This window comes from Cololabis saira, chromosome 22 (assembly GCF_033807715.1).
Source record: "Cololabis saira isolate AMF1-May2022 chromosome 22, fColSai1.1, whole genome shotgun sequence".
NCBI lineage: Eukaryota > Metazoa > Chordata > Actinopteri > Beloniformes > Belonidae > Cololabis > Cololabis saira.
In genome coordinates this window covers 18,353,589-18,375,633 of record NC_084608.1, presented here as the reverse complement: position 1 = coordinate 18,375,633, position 22,045 = coordinate 18,353,589, and the positions used below count along the sequence as shown (strand labels likewise).

Genomic DNA, 22,045 nt, shown 5'->3' with positions numbered 1-22,045 from the left:
TTACAGCTTACTGGCTGTGCTCAGACATTGAGACAGTGCTACTGTTTATGCCCACCATTAAACAAAAGACCAACATACATTCGTTGATCTATATAATTTCATCTGAAATGGTCCAAAAATATTCTTCCCCTGTAGAGTTGACTTCGATATGAAACCTAACTATGGAGATCAAAACCACTTTTTGAACCAAGCTGTAATTTGTTTATTTCTGCTGTGAATGTGGACATTTTAACGAGTTGGTCAATATTCTCTCTTTACACAAAACTTTATTGCCAATTGCAGTCTTGGTTAACATATCAGTGATTTAACTCTTCTTTAATTACGGTACAATCTAAACCACTATTTTTTTTAGGTTTAATCCACAGCGGAGCTTAAATTTGAACATGGCTGCAGTTCAAAACCAGTACATTTGGCTGGTCTGTAGTCAAGCTAGCTGGAAACAGACTTTGTAGAGTCAGTACAGCCTACAATAAATAAATGATGTTATGTAATTAACCAATTACACAAAAAATACATCCACAAAAAATAAAAAAAAAACAAAAAAAACTGCACTTTAAAGTGCAGTTTTCCTATCTTATCTTTCTCTCTTCCTCTTGCCAGGCCATGTATTTTGCTTCCTAATGTGCTCCTGGGCACCTCTTTCCATCCATCTATCCACTTATCCAGGACAGTGGGCTAAGCAGGGAAGCCCAGACTTCTCTCTTTCCCCGGCCACTTCGTGCGGCTAATCTTGGGGTATCCCAGAAACATAGTCTACTACTCTCCTAGACTTGTCCATTCGTGTCCTCCAGTTCATAAAAGTACAGCGAAAAGACAGGACAATATCTGCCCACAGAGGCTGACAAGACACAGGTGTCAACCATTATGGCAGAGGAGAACAAAGGAAGTCAAACAGGAGAACATAGGCAGAAGGAAAACAAGAAAACAAGACTTAAGTGAATAGAAGAACTAGAGGAACAACTTAAGAAACCCAAGATCATGATCCTTAAACTATAAATCTTGTGTAAAATAAACCAATGTAGAGAATCTTTCTAAATAATATCATTGATCAGTGTTTTTAAATAAGGTGAGAGTCAAATTTCCACAAATTACACATGCAAACATTGCTGGGCAAACATTATAGACTTTATGAAATAACTTCCAGTGATTCACTCATATTCTCCCTGCATGGATGCGGTCATCCTGACACTACCCACACAACTTTGTTCACAGGAGTCTTTGCCTGCAGCTGATAACAGACGAAAATCCAACATACTCTAAATAATAGCGCTTGAGCGGCTGGGAGGCAGGAGTTTACTCCGCAGACTACATCTGTGCAGAGCAAAATGGATGCAGGAGCAAATCTACTGGAGGTTGGAGACATTTTTAACTTTAATTTGGATCAGCATGAAATAAATTGTAGGTCAACGTGACAATGCTCCACTTTGATCAAATTTGGTCTGAAAGTCTCTCTCAGGGAGAGATGCTGTTGTCAGAAAATGACAATGACTGCTACCTTGTCCATCACCAAGTTTTATCTTAAACATTTCAAGGGGGGGGAAATGCCACTTTCAGGATCTTGCATAGAAAACTAGGCAAAAATGCCAGAGGTGTCACTTGCATAATGCATGACCTGCTTCTCTTTCCAATAAGCCAGTCATCTGCTTATTGGTTGGAAAAGCATGTCTCTGCAATGATGTTGCTTCACTGATGCCGTCTCACCAGCAGCGGTGCAGATGGACTCCCAGCAGACCATAAAGGAAAAGAACATGTCATGCTGAATATGTTGTAAGAATATCATATTTATAAACCATATGCACAGAATTATTCAATTGAAGTCCCCACCCCCCAAACAAAAAAAACCTATAAACACAGTCACAACTAACCACAAACAGTTAATCCAAAACATCTCATGAATGTTGAAGCATTATTATCTGTTTGCTGATTGTTGGCTTCTGATGGTGAGTTGTGGTAACGAGCCAGAGGAAACTTTGTTTAATGCAGTATTACACATGGGTAGTTTGACAAGTACACACAATTTCTGTATGCTTTGTTAAACTTGTTAGGATTACAAAGATAGGAAATTTAGTTGTATAAGAGCTCTCACTGACTTCATTACCAGACTTTGCCATTTTAGGACAACGTTCAGTTGAGATGACTGGAGAAGTTGTGTGTGACAATAAGTGTGTGTGGTGATGCACAGACAGTGCTGTCTGTTCATAGCAGCAATATTAGAATCAAACATAACTACATCTAAAATCCTGCTAGGCAATGAGATTTTTTTCATATACATGTATTAGCGATTAAAACAATTTAGATTAATTAAAATCTGTAATTAATTAATCTAATTAATATCACCTAAAAAATGCTGAAAAAAGCCCTCAACTTGAGGTTTTCCTTTTAAATTCATTACATTATTGTGGCAGATCAAAAGATTGATATATAAAAACAAAAAAGTGGCTTTATAAAGTAATTTATTAATTCTTTTAACAGACTTGAACAGATGCAGTCCTAGCTATTTACATCCACTTGGCAAGATCATTCGCCAGCCTCTCTGTCACACACGTGCGCATGCGCGCGCTGCTCTCCTCCAGTCTAGTTTGGAGAAGACCGTTGTTGTGGCAACATCTTTGCTGCTAACGTTAGCTGTGGCTGCGCTCGCAACCAGGTGCTTTGCGTTTATGTGGCTTAATTTGAGCTGGTTTGGTGGTGAGCAAAGTCTGTAATACAGATTTCATAATAAAGGCAACTTGCAAACAGAAAAAGTAAAGTTAGAGATTAAAAAATAGATTAAGCGATTAAAAAACATAACTTGCTAAACATGCTTGTAATGAATAAATTGCAATGAACGTGTTAATTTGACACCCTTAATAAAAATTATATATGTATATTCAGATATGACAATGATGTGCTCAGTCTCTTTTAGGTTAAAAACTATTTAACCTATTCACAATAAGACAAATGTTCCTGAATCCACTGTATATGAGCATCATCTATCATTCGGATACCTGCAAACTAAATTGTCCAAAAATAAACAACAAAGCACAAACTCACAATTCCTTTCTGCGTGTGTGTGTGTGCGTGCGTGCGTGCGTGCGTGCGTGCGTGCGTTGTTTTTGACACTTTACACCACATCACTTCTTGCACAAAACAGTAATTTCCTTTGCCACAATGATTTCTTTAACATACAACATCTCTGTTGCACCAGGGTCCGTAGCACAAGCACCATATCTGATTCTTGTGAGGTTGTAGGTCTGAGGATGAGCAGCTGTCCACCAATCTGAATTCTGGTGGCTCGGTCCTCAGCAGCTACAAACTCTCAACCACTTGCTCCATTCACAAGCCGCTGCGTGTGTGAAACACACAGAGATGAAACAGCGTAACACTTTCTTCTGCTGCTTTGCCTTGGGAGGTAGTAATAGTGTCTTAATATGGCCAAAATTATTGCTGTGTGAATTGTCAATGCAAAGTTGTTAAGACAACTATTTCTAGCCTCACTTGGATAGCAGAGTATAATGGGCCATAATTAGAAATTACATTGATGTTTCTGAGAACAAATGTTTGTAATATTGTTTTAAGATTCCAGGCAATATATTTAATTAAAGTAATAAAAAATTAGAAAATAAAAAGAAGTTATAGGTGTCCCAGTTCCTGTCCCTGCTAGTTCCTACCACTCCCCTCTTGCTTTTCCTTCCCTTCCATTGCATTGTCTCGACATTATCACAGAAGCCGTCCCTGGTATGTGTATAGTGGCAGACCTCAGTCGTCTCTGCTGTAAAGGCCTATCTGTGAAACCCTGACGCTCCCAGAGGGCAGATGTGCGGATCATCTAGTGTCACTCCAGCCTATCAAGCATGTGTGAGTGACCTGTTCATATCAGTCTGTCCATTTGCTTCTCGGTGTCCATTACCTGTTGGACTGGCTCCCACCTGCTTCAGAGCCTCTCACTGTGGAAATCCCTCCCTGCCTCTGGACGGCAGGGAACATCGTTCATTTCTGGACAAAGACCCACCCCACATTCAGCAGGAAACCAAGTCTCTTCTCTCTTATATTTTAAAAGAAATCTGTCTTCAATGTGCATTCTGGTTTAACGTCTCTGCGTTCTAGGAAATACACACACAAAAAAAAGCAAGAGGTCCAAAACAAAACCTTAAAAGAAAACACTTGAAGTCACACACCAGCAGAACCTGGGAACAAGCTAAAAAGACAAAAAAAAAACACCCGAACATCAAAACCAAAAATTATACCCAATATGCAGCCCCTTCAAGCTGCTTGTAAAGCTCTTTATTTAGAAAGAAACAGACCAGCGAGTATTCTGCTCTTAGTCCAACCTTTGTGGGAGCCTTTTTTACCCAAGCAATATGATTTATTCAGTGGAGAAAGAAAAAAAATCTGACTTAACTTGCTCGTTAATACACAGTAGTACTCATAGGCACAGACGTGCTCACAACGCCTGCCCAGATATCAGTTTCCATCAGTTTCTCACATCCACAAAGGGAGAAGCAAAACCCCACTACACAGTCCTGTCAGACCATTTCTCAGTTCTACGGTTGTATAAATCCAGATATAAAAGGAATCCTCTGATCATTTGGCTATTACCACGTTTTATATCAAATTATATCAGTACAACCTCAGACAAATGACGACACACTGTTGTTATTTACTCATCAAAAACAAGAACAAATTGCAGAAACAGTGTGGGAAGACCGCCGTTAGTTGTGTTAACTATCTGTATAATGTTTTCAGACCTCACATCATCATGGAGGAAGTTTGAGCCACTCTTCTTGCTTCCTTTAGGTTTTGTTTGCACACAACTCTCTTAAAGTCCAGGCACAACACATCAATTAGGTCAAGGTTGTTCTTCTACTGATGTTACATGTTTTACATGTTTCTCTGCTTAAAAGGAGCATGAGGCAGGATTGAGGCAGGATTTATAAAAAAAAAATCGTATACGTTTTAAGTTTTCTAGTAATTATGTCAGATGAAGCGTTCCAAATCAAAAAGAATGAGCCCTCTAGTGTATCTCTCCGTTGCCTTGAACAGGCTGTGTGCTGCAAAATGTGCTGCAATTCGGGGGCCGAATTTCCCGCGCTGTCCTGCGGATGTGACGTCAAATGACGCTGCATGCACGTTCTCCCCGTTCTCCCGTGCCGGCTTCACTGTTGGCTGCAGTACCCCCGACAGCCGTCGTGGCGAATGGTGGCGCTAATAGAGTCTCATTTCTTAAAAAGGAGTCTCATGCTCCTTTAAACACACCTGAGCCAACTGAACAGATCACATCATTGTGGCTTAGTTTTTGTTAAAGGTAGGGTGAGGGATTTCTGGATAGTGTCATATCTATTAATACTTGTCAACAAAACATGGAGAGATAGCTCCATTCATCCCCCTGTCTCTCGTGTTTACTGGGAAAACGTGCCATATCATAAACTCTTACAAGCCACCAACCCAAACTTTGTGTGCACAAACACAAACTCTCCCCTGTTGGTGATTGGAGCAATGTATGTTATGGTTTGGGTAGCAGGATGCCCCCAACTCTGTTTCCAGTTTACTGAGTTATGTACTGGGTGCTGATGGTCAGGAGATGTTCATAGGTCATAGGTCAGACAGAACCTAGACTTAGGGCCAATCCCAATACCTAACTTTCTACCACTAGCCCTCCCTCACTACCACTACCACTAAAAAAGAAGCCACAGATTTTAGTGCACTTGAAATCTTCCCAGGGCCCTGTCCCAATACTCCCCCTACATCTATTTTCAGCACCACCCCTAAAATCAGGAAGCTGAGAGCCAAAAGCTGTTTTAATTTCAGCTGTAGCGCTGTTAATATGCCTGTAACGCCCGCCAATGTAATAACGCCTGCAAACGTAATAAACCACAAACGTAATAAAAATATGCAGCTTTTAATGTAATAATCCTGCAAATGTAATACATTTCCCACAAACGTAATAGTCGCTGCCTACTACAAACGTAACACGCGATTTCCCACAAATGTAATAACTATTATGTTTGTAGAGATTTATTACGTTTGTGGGGAAGTGAAAATCTTCAACTTTCAATGTTGTAATAACTTCCCACAAAAGTAATAATGCAATGAATAATGGTTGTTGGTATGTATATATATGTTAGGGTTAATGTAGAAAAACGGCTATTTTGCAAACTAGCCGGTGAATGTGTAAATTATAATAAAACCCATCCGCACTCTCGCAGCCTGCCCTGCATAATTAATGCTGTGGATGTGTCAGACCCGACACTTTTTCGGGGAGTGTAACGTTAGGCCAACTGAACTGTAGGCTATTCTGTAGTAACTGGACTCTATCTACCAAATTAATTACGTGTGCTTAGTTTGTTTTGGTTTAATCAATTTGTGCAAATGGAGGAGGAGGAGAGACCTCATCTCATCATGCGCTTCGGGTTTGCGCGATTCGGGTTTAGGAGCAAAATTTTTCTGGCCCTAGTTCAGCTAGTGAACATCGGAAAACCCTCGATCCGTAGAGACAGATTCATAGCCACTACATTCGTTTTCTTCACTACCCCTAGGTGAAAAGAGGAATTGGGACACCACTACCCTCACGGGAACGCGCAAAATGTAGGGGTAGTGATGAAAACTAGGGGTAGTGGGAGTATTGGGACAGGGCCTTACTTAACAGCCTTTAAATAAATAATCACAGTTTAATATGTTACAGACTGTTGTTCATCTGAGGTTGTACTTGTACTGTAATTTTAGACCTGATAATGATTTTTGGGGGTTTTCTAATGTCAAACGTTTACCTCTTTCTAGCTATTTTTTTTTAAACTGTCATATTGAGTTGTCAAAAATATTGTGACTTTTTGATTGTTTTTTGTCTTCCTCTATAAAAGATTCTCTTTCAAACCACGTCCGTTTTAATTATGGATTGTGACATAAAGCATTGTTTTGTGTTTTGGGAAACACTATCCCAGTTTCCACTCGATGCTACCCCAAAAAGACACTTAGACCTCATAAAACTTCAACAAGCTCTTTTATCAGGGAGAATAACAGACATGATAGTGGAATGCGTACACGGCTTTAGCCTGGAGGCTACTTGGATCAAGTGGTCTCCACTGCAGCAGAGGTTTATTAGTTCATATAAGGCTGTTTATTGTGAAAAGAGCCAAAATCACAGAGGGCGAGCAGTTATAAAACAATCACCAGAGTTCATGGCATTGGATTTACAAGGGTGTCTGAACCCCTTGATCCATCAAGTTACAAGAAACATGGGACCACTTGACTGGGAGTCTGTTTGTTTTTGTTTTGTGCCCGGGATTAAAATACAGAAAAACAAAATGAAGTGTCTGCCACCTGATATTGAAAATGTACCCAGAATATCTTAGGTATGGATAGCTTATCCATGGAGTTTGATAAATAGGGCAATAAATCAAACAGTCAGTCCCGAACAATATAGATGATAAGGAGACCTCTGCAGTGCCTTCAGGAAACACACGCACATACTGTGTCTCATTGAGCAAAACAGCTCATAAATACCTGTCAGCTCTGACAGTGTGTTAGTGCAGAGCTCATCATGAGGGCTGCCAGGGTGCTGCATAAGGTTTTTACTTATTGTTGTCCTTTTAAAATGGCTGCCAACTTTCCTTTGTTTGAGGACAAGATAGCCATCAAATAAAAAATGAGGGAAATTGACAGGAAAATGAAAAGATGGTCTCATGTCTGTGTGTGGCCAGACACTTCAAAATGATGTGTTTGTATCTGCTTGCAGAGAGACATTTACAACCCGTGCAAAACTTTTGTTGTTAATCTTGAACTTTAGTTGCCAGGGAGCAACATATGAAATTTGTGCCTAAATTAAAAAAAACTTCTTTGCAGCCCAACCAAAATAAACACCAGAGCAGATCATTATTCTGAAACACTGACAGCTAGAATACAGTGCAACATTGTAAACAATTGCATAAAATCATTTTCCAAACATCGTATTATTAATTTGTGCTTCGTGCTAAGTGATCAATCAAATAATTATAGTTCACTTTTATGGTTAATGTTTGAACCTTAACTTTAAAAATAGCTTTGATCCAGGAATGTTATTTAATGTTAGATTTACATGTAACTTCCCTTTTATTTCTAAAATCTTAAAAACTTGCAAAGTCAAAACTTAACCATTTCCTCATAAATCATGTATTTAAAGACATAAAATTAGACATCAGATCACATCACAGTAAAAAAACAAAAAGTATTTTATTGTATTTTTTTCTTTTTTTCCTTTTTCTTTGCGCACGAGACCTGCAATGACAAATATCTATCTATCTATCTATCTATCTATCTATCTATCTATCTATCTATCTATCTATCTATCTATCTATCTATCTATCTATCTATCTATCTATCTATCTATCTATCTATCTAATGCTAACAAGCTGAAAGAAAGCACTAATGCCATTTACTGTGAAAAAATATGGCATGCTTTGATCAGTAAATCTTTTTCTACCCCTCAGATGCGAAAAGAAAGGAGTCCAGTTGTAGCTCAATTAAATAATTCATGTAAACAGTCTTACCGTATTGTCAAAACAACGAAATCCATATTTCAAAGCAATGCACAAAAATTAGGATGGATTGTTTTTTTGTTTTTTTTTTTACTTCAAAACAATTCCTTTTCAAGGGTGTCCTAAAAGTACCCTGAACAGCCTTTAGCTGATCCAAAATAATGGCGTGAGCAAGTGTTCTGATGGGGATTAGCTGGAGAGATCATATTTTTTCAATTTGGGTTTCTTGTAAAATCTTTTTTTTTACTCACATATAAAGTCCTGAAGGGCTAAACTCAGTCATATTTTAAAGAGCTGACATTTTTGTAACAGAGCACTTCGGACTGCAGGCTCATTCCTGATTCCTGGGGTTTTCTGAGGTGGGCAGCACTTTAAGTTATCAGGCTTTTCTAATTTGGAACCCGTTTCTGTTTAGAATGCAGATGTTCTCGCTAACTTTTAACACAAAGCTTAAAACTTTCCTTTTTGATAAATTTGAGGTGGCCTTTTAGTTAGGCTGCCATAGACCTTTTTTTTTTGTTTATTTGTTTGTTTTTGTATTTATTTATTTTTGTTCTGATTATTCAATCCGTGACCTCATTCTTTAATTCTGATGCATGTGTATACAGTTACTATTGGTATTAAATGTGTTTCTCTTTTTTGTGTGTGTGTGTGTGTGTGTGTGTAAGTGGTATCGATAGATCATTTTGTCTTTGCTGGTGTTTATTTCTTGTCCTCTCATGCGACCTCTCCACTGTCAGCTTGTTCTTGGCATATGCATTTAAATTTGATTGAATTAGAATGAGCTGGATTACAAATTATTTAGTTGGATGTAATTGAAATACAATTGTATTATAGATGGACTGAATTTAACTATATTTCCTTATACTTCAGTGAACATGTTAACTTGCTTTCTATGTAGTACTTGAGATAACTTTTGTTTTGAATTTAGATTATTCAAATGAAGTGAATAGATATCGATTATTTTTCATCAAGTATTAAGATCGCTCACTCGGTTCTGTCCATGTTTCCAACAGTATTCATCTTATATAGCTCCTATATTAGCATGTAATTAACATGTGTTTTTTTCTTGTTTGTTGAATCCATCATGCACTAGTGTTAATGTACATGGTGTTTACTGCTGACTGCTGCAACATCCAGAAGGCACAGTAGACTTTTATTATGTTCTTAGTGTATTAAGTTCCCGCGCCTGTAACGAGCTGGGATCGGCTCCAGCAGACCCCGTAACCCTGTACAGGACAAAACGGGTGTAGAAGATGGATGGATGGATGAATTAAGTTCTCACTTCAGTATTGGCTTCTGCCAATATAAATGCCATGTTTTTGTTAATGTCAATGCAGCACTTCTCCGAAAAAATAAGTCTGACAAGTTGACTACCAAATGTCGCAGAGACGACTGATGTAAAAGGAGGCGAGTCCGTGCTTCTGCTTCAAGCACTTGCCTGTTATTTCAGATTTCAGGAGTCCAGAGTGAAATAAAAATGTATGATATGGACCATACTAAATCTCTAAAATAGTTGTGGATGTAAACTTTAAAATTATCCCCAAAAGTAAACATCGTCAGACTCTAGTTTTTAAGATAATGTAAAGCTTGCTAAGCTATATTGTTTTTAACACCTAGACATTTGCTTTTATTTTTAAATATTCCTGATTTCTGCAATGCATGTACACTCAAACACATGTATAGTAGTTAAAGAACTTTGAAGAGTAAAATCCAATTGTTTTTTGTTTTTTTTCTGCAAACATTTTCACAAATAACTTGACTTTCACACAGTATCCAACATTGATTTTTACAAGTTTAAGTAACGTGTCTAAGATGCTACCTTTTTTCCCTTTTAGTTGGAATTGTGAATAGTGATGTCTCTCCTTTATTTTAAAGGGTATAATTATGAAAATGTCATGCTATTTCTTTATCATCCTGTTTTGAGGTATCTACAATCATGTAGGGACATATTTTCAATGCAGAGAAATGTATGTTTTATTGATTGTCATTTTATGAAACAACTCTGGCAAAACGTGCATTTTCAAACCTAATGAAAACAAACATACCATACAACGTTGTCTTGGGTTTGAATTAAGCGACTTTCACCTGGAGGCTCCAAGTTTGACTTCCACTTTCGCATAATTTCTATGTTTTTCTTTTTTCTTTTTCTTTTTATCAAATTTGCTAAAAATCAGTCTTTTGGTTTAGCCACCAAAACTAATTTTTTAAAGCCAAGGAATGGCACGAGAAGGTCAAACGAACAGATGATAAGTCTCACTTAGTTTGAAATTGTAAAATGACATTACATTTCTTTGGTGAATGTGAGGGAACCTGACCTGGCCAGCCATCCTGACTCTTATTTCTCGCTGTGTTGTGGTTAGATTAGTATGTTAAGTCCTGGCGGAAGTGGCTCTGAATGGGAAGGATACCAGACAAGTGTCACAGGAGAGAATTTTTGCAAAGGGAATGAGTATGCCTGGCCAGACTAAAGGGAAACCTATCCATGTGCATATCAGGGCAGAGCACACAGCTGCCAGACCTATAGAGCATTCTCTAAACTATCACAACGACAATATTCAAGGACTATTATCTCACTCTAAACTGCAGCACCGAGCAGATAAAAATTGAAGCATATGGGATTAGCGTTTTATTTGACAGTCACTGAGCGGGTCTTTGATGCACCATCATGTTTGAGTTTGATGGCAGACTGCCTCTCACATCTCTGTCTCTTTTGAATCATCTGTGTGCAGAAAGTCGGATGTTATCGCTCGAATGACTGACGATGAGTTCGTTGCTGTTTTGTTGTTGCAAAAGAGCAGTAACAAAGCAGGAAAAAAAAGATTTAATTTATATGAGCAAGGCGGACATGCAGAATATGTGTTTGCCAACAGCCTCTTTTGCACGACTTAAAGCTCTGCCCCTGTTTTCCATACATATTTATTGTATTTCTGTTGTAGAAAAGTATATATATATATATATATATATATATATATTAACCACATACCTGAGTAAGCCGAAATAAGGGTCACATATTTCCCGCTAAGTTAAAGGAGTGACCACGAGAACTGAATTTTTTTCCAGAGCAAAGCAAAGCTTTTATACAAAATAAAATTGTAGTGAATCCTTGCAGCTGCATAGGACAGCGGACCCCCAAAATTCAGTCACATGAACTGAATGTACTCACAGGAGCTCATTAAGGAAAAGAACAACAGATTTACTGAAATAACAGATTTCATCACAATTTCCTACTTTTTTGTTTGAAACCAAACAATAAAAAAATCCAAAATCAGTAGACATTCACAGATTATTGTAGAATAACATATAATAGTATATGAAAAACTTGCTTAACAGCAAAAGAGTACGCTGATATGTCCAAGGATCACAAAACACCCTCAAGACGCGAGATGAGAAAAGAACCAAAGCAGAAGCCAAACATCGAACCCCAAAAGTCAAGGAGCCAGTAAAAGACTTCACAGTATTAACTACACGATCTATTGGGTAAAACCCCAGAGGGGGGAAAAAAAACAAAAAACCACTAGCAAGAAAAATAGGGAAAAAACACAACAGTTTTCTAGCAGAGTCAAAAGAATATGAGGCCACATCCCACCAGCCAATATCTGGAAAGGAAGCTGACATCAGGGCGGCAAAAAGGTTACGAGAGTGCGTGAAAGAAGCATCAGCAGCCCTCACTATCATCTTATGCAAACAAGGACTCACACAGCAAAACAAAATGAGAACCACACTCACAATAATCAGAAATCCTTTAGTAACTCTCTTACAATAATACACTTCAAGTAATACTCTTTCAATAACACGCCTTCATGCCACTGCAGGGAGCCTGAGCCTCCCCATATGCCAGTGTGATCAGAGCTGTAACACTTGAAAACATAATTGTGGGGATAATGTTTGGTAAGATGAGATGATTTTACACAGAAAAGACACCCTATAAGAGTCCCTATTTGTGTAACAAGGAGTTTTTTCAAATAACATTTAATTTAAAAGAAAAAACTCAAGAATTATGCCTGAATTTCTCTAAATTACACCAAGAATGATTGTCATGTACATTCATTTACCATCATGTTTTGTGTTAAGCTGCTTTTCTAAACCTTTTGCCGAAGTGAGGGAACACAAGTCAAATATGTATTTAATCATCCGTTTTGTATTACCTTTCCCAATTAAATCACAATAGGAAATCATCTTCAAGCCATTTAAAGCAAATTATTTGGAAATGGGTGCCTTATTTATTCAAATTGATTCTTTTTTTGCGTATCAGTTGGTCTCATGTTTAGAAAGAAAGAGGAGAAGAAGTCATTATTGCCCACCCCCGCTGCTTTCCTCTTCCTCCACGTCCCATCTGCTTTGTGTTAAATCAATAACAGTGACATCCAGCCACTAACACGCACTTTTTAACCACTTATGGGATTTTGTGGGCACCCCTCAACACCACATTTCCTCACTATATATAGTGATGAAACGTCAGGTTGTGTTATTGTAATGCAGCCAACATGGGCTTTAGAAAAGACACCCTATAAGAGTCACTAAGGTAGTTGTGTAAACAAAAGACAATTCTGGTCGATCCGAAGCATCAGGGTGGGCCAGATATCTCACAGTTGTTAGAGGTGAGAAGAGAGACATTTCTGCACAGCCTCTTGTTTGCAGTCTATTTGACTTGAAAAGAGCTTTCCTGGAAGGCAGTAAAGGGAGCCATGCTGAGCGTCAGACAGCTAAAAGTCACAGCTATTATTGATTTATTTAAAAAAAAAAAGCTCCTGTTAAGTCCCTGACTCCTCTTTGATTTTCTCTGAAGGGTTTTGAAAATTGGAACAGAAAGCATCATAATTTGTGATCCCTAATATCGCACTAACTGACAACTGTGCATAAGAAGTTCACTTGAGCCCAGTGTGTAAACCATGCAAAGAAGCAGATTTTCTCATTTTATGAGCACTTGGCTGTTTTTTGTTTGAGGTATGGCAGAGACTGGTCTTTCACGAATTGTAATTTAAAAGCAGAATGTGTGGAAAAGCCACAGTGAACACATTGCTACTAAAACTCCCTGCAGCAAAGCACAGTGCTGCTGAAATATCACCATGCAGCAATGTTCAAGACTTGTCATCCAGCTACTGTACATAATCTCACAAAGACCACAAGGTGAAGCAGTCAAGTTGAATTATTCGGCATGTCTTCTGGGAGAAAATGGTTCAAAAAAAGCGTCAAGCCCTGTGAGACACTCAAATATGATGTAACATGTGCGTATCGATCTGTTTACCACAAATTAATTAACAACAACTTCAACACAACAGCAGATGAATCATCAGTAAATTGAATATGAGTATATAAGTAGTGTGTCCAGTTGAAAGCACTTACTGTCAGCCTGTAATACAGTCTTATCAATCACAGAGCACCAATAAATTTAGTAGGAGCACAAATGTGACTGGAAGTGAAAGCAGCTAAATTCAAATTGTATTTCGTCAAAGTTGATTTGTAATTGAATCTGTGAAACTAAATTCTATTGCCTCGGTTTGAGCTGCCTTTTTTAATATAGAAATATAAAACTCAGTTTGTCATAGCCTTTGTTGCCAGCTGAGAACTTCACCTTCACATGTACTCGACTCATCTGACAAAGGGATGAAAAAGGCTTTAAAAGTCAGAAGTCTTGGGAGCATGCATGAAAAGAGAACATTCTTGAAAATGGCATTTACACCGCATTAGTCAGATTGCATTTTTATCCATTAAATACCTTTTTTCACACTCTTATATTATACAAATGTGATTTTTAAGGTTCAGATGATAACAATAAGAGGTCTGGATGTTGATCTCATTTAATGAAGTTAAACATATTATACACAATTCTCGTTGGCTGAAGTAATTGTATATTTCTGGAGTAAAAAGTATTGGGTACTTACTTTTGGCAGATATCCGTACAGCAGCAACAGATAAAGTAGTTGTGAAGAAGCCATCTCGTCTTCCTTTTGTCTTGTCAGTTTTGCAAAAGGAACCGCTGGCTAGAAGTTTTCTAATTGCTCATTAATCTGTGTTAAATCTCCCCGGTGATTGTGGCCAGATGTGAGCTGGAAGCTGGAGCTGCGTGCGTTCAGCTGCGTGTCTGTGAGCTCCGGCAGCAGAGCTGCGTGTGTTAAGAGCGGCGCTGCTCGCCCCATTCACAACTCCACGCACCACTGACGAGCCCGTAAAGCCTACGGCAGAGCCTACGGCGTAGGGTACGCGGCCACTCCGCGCCGTACGCTCTGCGTTGGTGTAACGCAGAACCATAAATCAGCCTTCAGCCCGGAGCTCCTGACAACACGGTGTCAGTCGCTGAGTCACCTACTAAATGTTGTGTAACCCCTGACTCTTCTCTGGCGCCTTTTTACAGTCACCACATCCACACAGACTGAAACCGTCTGCAGAGTCCTGTGGTGATTTTGAATTGAATTGAAATCTTTATTTCTCATTAAACTAAATCAAAGGGAAATAAACCTTCATGCCCGAAAAGGAGTAGGAGGAAGTAAAAAAAAAAAACTTATTGGGTCCTACCCCTTGTTTCTACTTCAATTTTGCTTGAAAATAAAAATAAGAAAAAAATAAAACAGCAAGCTTTACTTTATCAAAAAATTATACCTGTTATTACAAGAGCATATACATATACAACATATATATATATATATATATATATATATATATATATATATATATATATATATATATATATATATATATATATATATATATATATATATATATATATATATATATATATATATACACATATATATACACATCTTATCATAAACAATATAATAATTATTATATAGACTATTTTATATACTATTTTATATACGTACATTATGCTGAATCCCCACACAATCACTACCTAATGTCTCCTCTTCCCGGTATTTGGCAAAAATCTTTTCTTTGTATTTGCTTTTGAAGCGGTAGGTGGTTGGACATTGTTTCAGCTCCTTACTCAGACTGTTCCATAGCCTCACTCCACTGTTTGAAATGCAACATGTTTTGCTTGTAGTTCTACATGCCTGTAATTTAAAATGAATTGGTTCCCTTAATTCATATCTCCCCTGTCTTTCCTGAAACATTTGCTGTATTTGTTTGGGTAAAGAGTTATTTCTGGCTTTGTATATTATTTGTGCAGTCCTTCTGCAATGTCGAACAATTTTATTATTTTGGATTTAATGAATAATGGATTAGTGTGTTCTAGATAACTAGCATTGTGTATAATTCGGATAGCTCTTTTTTGGAGAATGAATACTGGTTCCAAAGTACTTTTATATGTATTGCCCCAGACCTCTATGCAGTAATTTAAATAAGGTAAAACCATTGACATTGTATGTCCGCTTAATTTTGCCTGAGGAGCAAATTCATGCACGATTCTAAAGAGCTGATCTGACCAAATCTGTGGATACAAGTTATATTAATTAAGTTATTCTCACACTGAACATTATTTTATGTGAACAGGGGTGCACACAAGCCGGTACTCGAGGGCTAGTCTACTGTATGTTTTAGATGTTTCCCTGTCTTCAACACACCTGATTCTAATCACTGGTCGTCATCAACATGTCATCAAGGTTTACACAACTCTGTTGGTGACACAGCCTTGTCTATCAGGGTTGTGCTGAGGCAGGGAAACATCTAAAACGTGCAGTAGACTGGCCCTCGAGTCCCGGCTTGTGTGCACCCCTGTATGAACCTCTCCAAGACTTTGGTCAGAGTCTGCCACTCTACATTTACGTTTTGGAGTTGTTTAACATTTTCTTTTGTTTATTTATTTTTTGACTTTTCTGTTTATTTTTTCTACTTTCACCTTAAATTAAGCAGCTTTTTAACAAACCTCTAGCTACGTTACAATTTATTTTTCAATACTGATTCCAATTGGCTTTTTAACATCGGCATATACTGAGCACCAACCCATATCCAGTGTCATTTTTAACCTTTTTTTTTTTTTAAGTCGGATTATTACTATCTATAAAATAATATTTTTTTTAAATCCAGGAATTCAACTTGAAGTGCAGCTGCAAATATATAACATAAAAACAACATTTATACTTTTACATTTAAACATGGGAGGTCCAAATGTCCTTGTAAAATTAAGTGTCTGCCTTATGATCAGTTAGTCTCATTACATATGGACAGAGCAACTTCAGAGATGTTGTTTTGACATGGAAAACATTCCTTGAATTGCTCAATTGCAGCCAAATCAAATTTCTTCAATGACCAAAAGCCATCAAGGACCATCAATTATCCCTTTTTCCCTCTTTTTTCTAATTTTTCTAATTTCTCTGCCCTTTTAACTTAATCAATTCATATTTTTTTACACAGTGGTTCCTTGAAGCTAACAATGCTTGGGTCATTTTAATCAACGTTTGTGCCACCTCTAGCGTGGAGTCCTTAAGAAACTTGAGAGGCACCAAAGATTAAAACAAGCCGTTTGAAAATTGGCATATTGGAGTCACCTTTAAATGTGTGAGAGAAAGTTTTAGTGCCATTTTCGCTCTCAGTCGGTTGCACTTAACTTCACCATGGAAACTTCATCTACCATTAAGAACTCCACATCATGGAAACCCAAAACCTTTTAGGAGTTCAAAGATGAGTCAGTAGCACTAATTTCACAGTAGTTTCTCCAGAAATTGTTTGAGAATAAGCAATTTCTCCAAGTATTTCTTAGTCCATTTATCTGATCTTCCATGGTTATTCCACACTGCTGGTGAAGAAAAAGATACAGTAAAATAAAAGCTGCCCTTTTCTTTGCTGTTTTAAAGTCCTATTTGGGTTTTGTTTTATTGTTGTTATTACATTTTTGTTTTGTTTTGTTTTTTAAAATGACAAATAATCATCCAAAGTTTTTAAAGGTGGTTTTAGGACCAGAGCTGCCAACAGTGCTTCCATCTGGCTTTGAGAGATCGAAGATGGCGGCCGTGAGGCAAGCCATAGTACTGTGTCTCGCTCTAGTCTCAGTGTTGTTTGTTAATTGTACGTTAATGTACACCCGTCTGGAACTTATGAAATTAAGTTCCAACCTGCCTGTCACAGATCAATCTCTGATCAAACTGTTACCGGCGGAGATAAGAGCAAACAACAACTCGCTCAGCGATCCGACCTCCTGGAAGCACAAACCGGCCAGAGGCAGGCGCCGCGCTGGTGTCTTCTCCAGGTTCAGGAAGCGCTCTTACCGGTCCCCGCTACCGGCCCTCCTGCTATCCAACGTGAGATCATTGAGACACAAAACTGATGAACTTTTCCTCCTCACCCAAACCAACAAGGATTTTCAGAACTGCTCTGCCTTCTGCCTGATCGAGACCTGGCTAGACGACACCGTGACAGACCAGGTGGTTACCCCACCTGGCTTTACTCTCCACCGCGCTGACAGGTCTGAGGTGCTGTCAACCAAGGCTAAAGGCGGAGGCATTTGCTTCATGATCAACAACCTATGGTGCAGCAACAGCTCCACACTCAACACCTCATGCTCCCCACATCTGGAATACATCAGCGTGAAATGCCGGCCATCTTACCTTCCAAGAGAATTTGCCTCTGTGATCCTGGTCGGAATTTACATTCCACCCTCAGCCAACGCCAACACCGCCATCACCGAGCTTGCCAACTACATCTCTTCCGTGGAAAGTCATCACCACGATGCCACAGTAATCGCGCTGGGCGACTTCAACCACGCCGACCTGTCCACCGAGCTCCCCAGCTACATCCAACAGGTGACCTGCCCCAGCAGGGGCAACAACACGCTCGACCACTGCTATGTGGCGTCCAGCGATGCATAACGGTCTTTTCCGCGGGCACCGCTGGGCAACTCGGACCACACCATCCTCCTCCTCATCCCCAGATACCGCCAGAAAGTTAAATCCATCAAAGCCACCGAAAAAACAGCTAAATCCTGGTCCATCTCCAACATCGACACCCTGTGTGCCAGCTTCGACTGTACTGACTGGGACGTCTTCAGTCCAGGTGTGGAGAGCGCAGATGACCTCGATCAGCGGTATGACGCGATGACGTCATGGATCAATTACTGCCAGGAGACGTACATCACCACCAAAATCGTAAGAATACACAGCAATAATAAACCATGGTTTAACAAAGAAATTCAACTTCTACGTAAAAAAAAGAACACAGCTTACCACAGTGGAAACAAGGAACTCTATAACTCTGCAAACTCAGAATTTAGATCAGCCATCAGGAAAGCAAAAGCACAATATGGAAAACACTTAGAAAACCAGCTCACACCTAACAACACCAAAACAGTTTGGAATAAATTAAAAAATATGACCAACATGAACAATAAACCCCCCCATATCCATCACAGACCCCCAGCTTCCGGACAAGTTAAATAAATTCTACACTCGTTTTGAACAGTCCCCTGTATCTCCATACTCTACACCCACCCCGCCCCCCTGCCCCCCCTTTGCTATCGCAGAGGAGGAGGTCAGGAGGGCCTTCAGGAAAGTAAAGAGAAGGAAAGCTGCTGGGCCCGATGGAGTGAGCCCAGACACACTATTCCATTGTGCAGAACAGCTTGCCCCACCATTCACCAAACTGTTCAACTCCATGCTTCGACACTGCACTGTTCCGAACTGTGCCAAGGACTCGATCATCATCCCTGTGCCAAAATCCAACAAAATCTCCTGCCTCAATGACTATCGCCCCATCACCCTCACATCTATAATTATGAAAACATTTGAACGCATCATTCTCTCCCACCTGAAAGCTCTCACCTCCCCCCTACTGGACACTCACCAATTTTCATATCGCTCTAACAGATCTGTGGAAGATGCAGTCAACCTGGCCCTTCACAGCTCACTCCAGCACCTGGACACACCCAACACCTACACCCGCACCCTTTTTATGGATTTTAGTTCTGCCTTCAAGACCATAGACCCGGTCAAACTCTTCAATAAAATGCTGGACATGAACATTCACCCCTCCCTATGTCACCTCATCAGGAGTTTCCTGTGGCAGAGGGGTCAGAGGGTTAGGATAGGCAGACTCTTGTCCGGCCCTCTGACCCTCAGTACTGGTGCCCCCCAGGGCTGTGTCCTCTCCCCCTGGCTCTTCTCCATCTACACCAACTTCCTCACATCTCACCACAGGACAGTCTCCATCTATAAGTATGCAGATGACACAACCATAACTGGACTCATCACCAACAACAACGAAACTCATTACAGAGAGCAGGTGGTCCAAGCTGTAACTTGGTGCCAGGACAATAACCTCCAACTTAACACTTCTAAAACCAAAGAACTCATAACCGATTTCAGACGCAAACCACCCCTCAAAACACCCCTCCTCATCCCTGGACAACCTATCACAATCACAGACTCCTACAAGTTCCTGGGCACTCATATCAGAAACACACTCAAATGGGACTATAACACAAGCCATATAATAAAAAAGGCCAACCAAAGACTATTCCACCTCAGGCAGCTCAAGAAATACAAAGTCAAACGCAATCTCCTCCTCCAGTTCTACACAGCCATCCTAGAAAGCATCCTCACAGCTTCCATCTCAGTCTGGTACGGCAGTCTGGACACCCACTCACGCAGCAAACTCCAACGTATCATAAAAAAAGCATCTCTAATTACAAACACCCCCCTCCCATCACTTGATTCACTTTACCATAAACGCACAATAACAAGAGCACATAAAATAATCTCTGATTCAACACACCCAGCTAACCACCTGTTTCAACTGTTGCCCTCTGGCAGACGCTTTAGGTCCATTTCAACAAAAACAACCCAGTTCAAAAACAGTTTTTTCCCACTGCCATCAGGCTACTGAACTCCACTCATCTCCATACTCCATTTGTGTTAAATGTATAGTCTGTATGTAAATGTCTGCTTTAATGTCCATGTCTGCTCATGTATGTTAAATGTATAACTGATGTCTGTTGCCACACAGTACTATGTGCTGGCACTATGCTGTGCCGAAAGCAAATTCTGCCGACTTGTTGTGCAGTCCTTAATAAATGAATTGAATTGAATTGAATCAACACGTTATGTAGGGGATAGTATTACCCATGACCATTGATGGATGGACTGACAATCTCTCCTTCATTCATGGTCACTTGAACTACTGGCAATGCGTCTATTTCTTCTTTTCTTTTTTTCTTTATTGTCTTGATGATTTGAATTGTACATTTATTGCCTATGTGCCCACGAAGTGGAGACTGGAAAGGTCAAGGGTACAGATAATGAACTCTGTGACTCAATAAGATTAAACAAAAGAAAATAAAATGAACTGTGGAACAAAAAAAGCTTAAGAAGAGGCCAAGAAGGAGAACAAAAAGTGACTGAAGATAAAAAGATATTTAAAATATGACAGATTTATTCATGAAATATGCCACTACTTGCCCATAGCTAGATCTCACATACAAGACAAATGTATGGGGGTGATTTTTTTATGTACCTCCTCAGGTCAACAAATCCCATAAATCTATGCACAATTAGGGGTTGTTGTTCTACATCGCAGTCTATGGTAGTAACAGCAGTTATCGGAGTAACTACTTAGTTCTTTCAGTGAACATGACTACTGAGCTGTGAATTAAAGACGTAACAGCATATTCTTTCTTATTTTCAACATAATACGGCTTGTGCTGTTAATTTTCCTAGCGGATCACCACGACTGGCTCTTGGTCTGTCTAGAAGTATAGGATGAAGCTAATCTCAGCAGGATGCAGTGGCTACTTCGAAACATGGCCAAAGGCTGCTCCTCCAGGCGAACCAGCTCCACATTGATAAAAATGTACAGAGACCCCTGCCATGATCGAGATCCGTTGGAGCCCCATGGATCCCCAGGCTGCTGTCAGTTAGCTGAGCGTTAGATAGTTGAAGGTCCCGCTGGAGCTTGATCAGAGCTCCCGCTGGTCTCGTTCTATCTCCAGCAATTCTCATTTCAAACGTTGCTTCAGCAGTGACAACAGAAATGAGGAAGGATGATGAGCGGATTCGGGCAGAATGCACGAAAGGCAACGCTTGTTAGCATCATAAGTTACTATTAGCTAAGCCAAAGGTAAAAGTGATGGCCATGTGGCCAGGTGGTTGTGTGAGGTGGGTATGTTCCAGCCAGTTGATGGATGAGTTTAGTTAGTCCATTTTTGAATTATTTGGAGTCATTTCTCACCAGAGGTCTGAAAAACAGGCTTCAAACCAATTCTGGAAACAACAGGGGGTTTGTCCAGTCTACAGTGCATGAGTAAGGCACATCTGGTGACTCCTTTCATATTTTGTGGACCTATTCCATTTTTATTTTCCCAGTTTTAAGGTCAATTCTTTATATTTGTCTTGTACAGTATGTGCTTCTAGTGGCTTGTATGCACTCAGATTGTGTTCAGTTGGTCACCTCATAGCACAGCAGTGACTGTAGTTATTATAGTGAGTCTTGTTTAAGTCTGTTTAAGATTTATTCCAGGCACAGTTAAACCTCAAGCTTTTGATTTCAATATGTTGGTGACTTTGATAATAGTTACAGTCTCCTGCAAATGCCAGGGATGTGTTTTTGATCCCAGTCCATCTTTGCCAATGGCAGATGGATTACAGGACAACTGGCATAAGTTCTCAGAC

At 39.4% G+C, this 22,045-nt stretch overlaps 1 protein-coding gene across 1 annotated transcript in view; it reads right to left on the bottom strand.

Annotated features, from left to right (window-relative positions):
- Positions 1 to 14,552, bottom strand: part of vipr1b (vasoactive intestinal peptide receptor 1b) — an 80,163-nt gene extending 65,611 nt beyond the window's left edge. The window contains exon 1 of the mRNA XM_061713416.1: positions 14,375 to 14,552. Within this exon, the coding sequence (XP_061569400.1) occupies positions 14,375 to 14,428 (54 nt within the window). The 5' untranslated portion in view covers positions 14,429 to 14,552. The remainder of the gene's footprint in view (positions 1 to 14,374) is intronic.
- Positions 14,553 to 22,045: the final 7,493 nt, after the last annotated feature.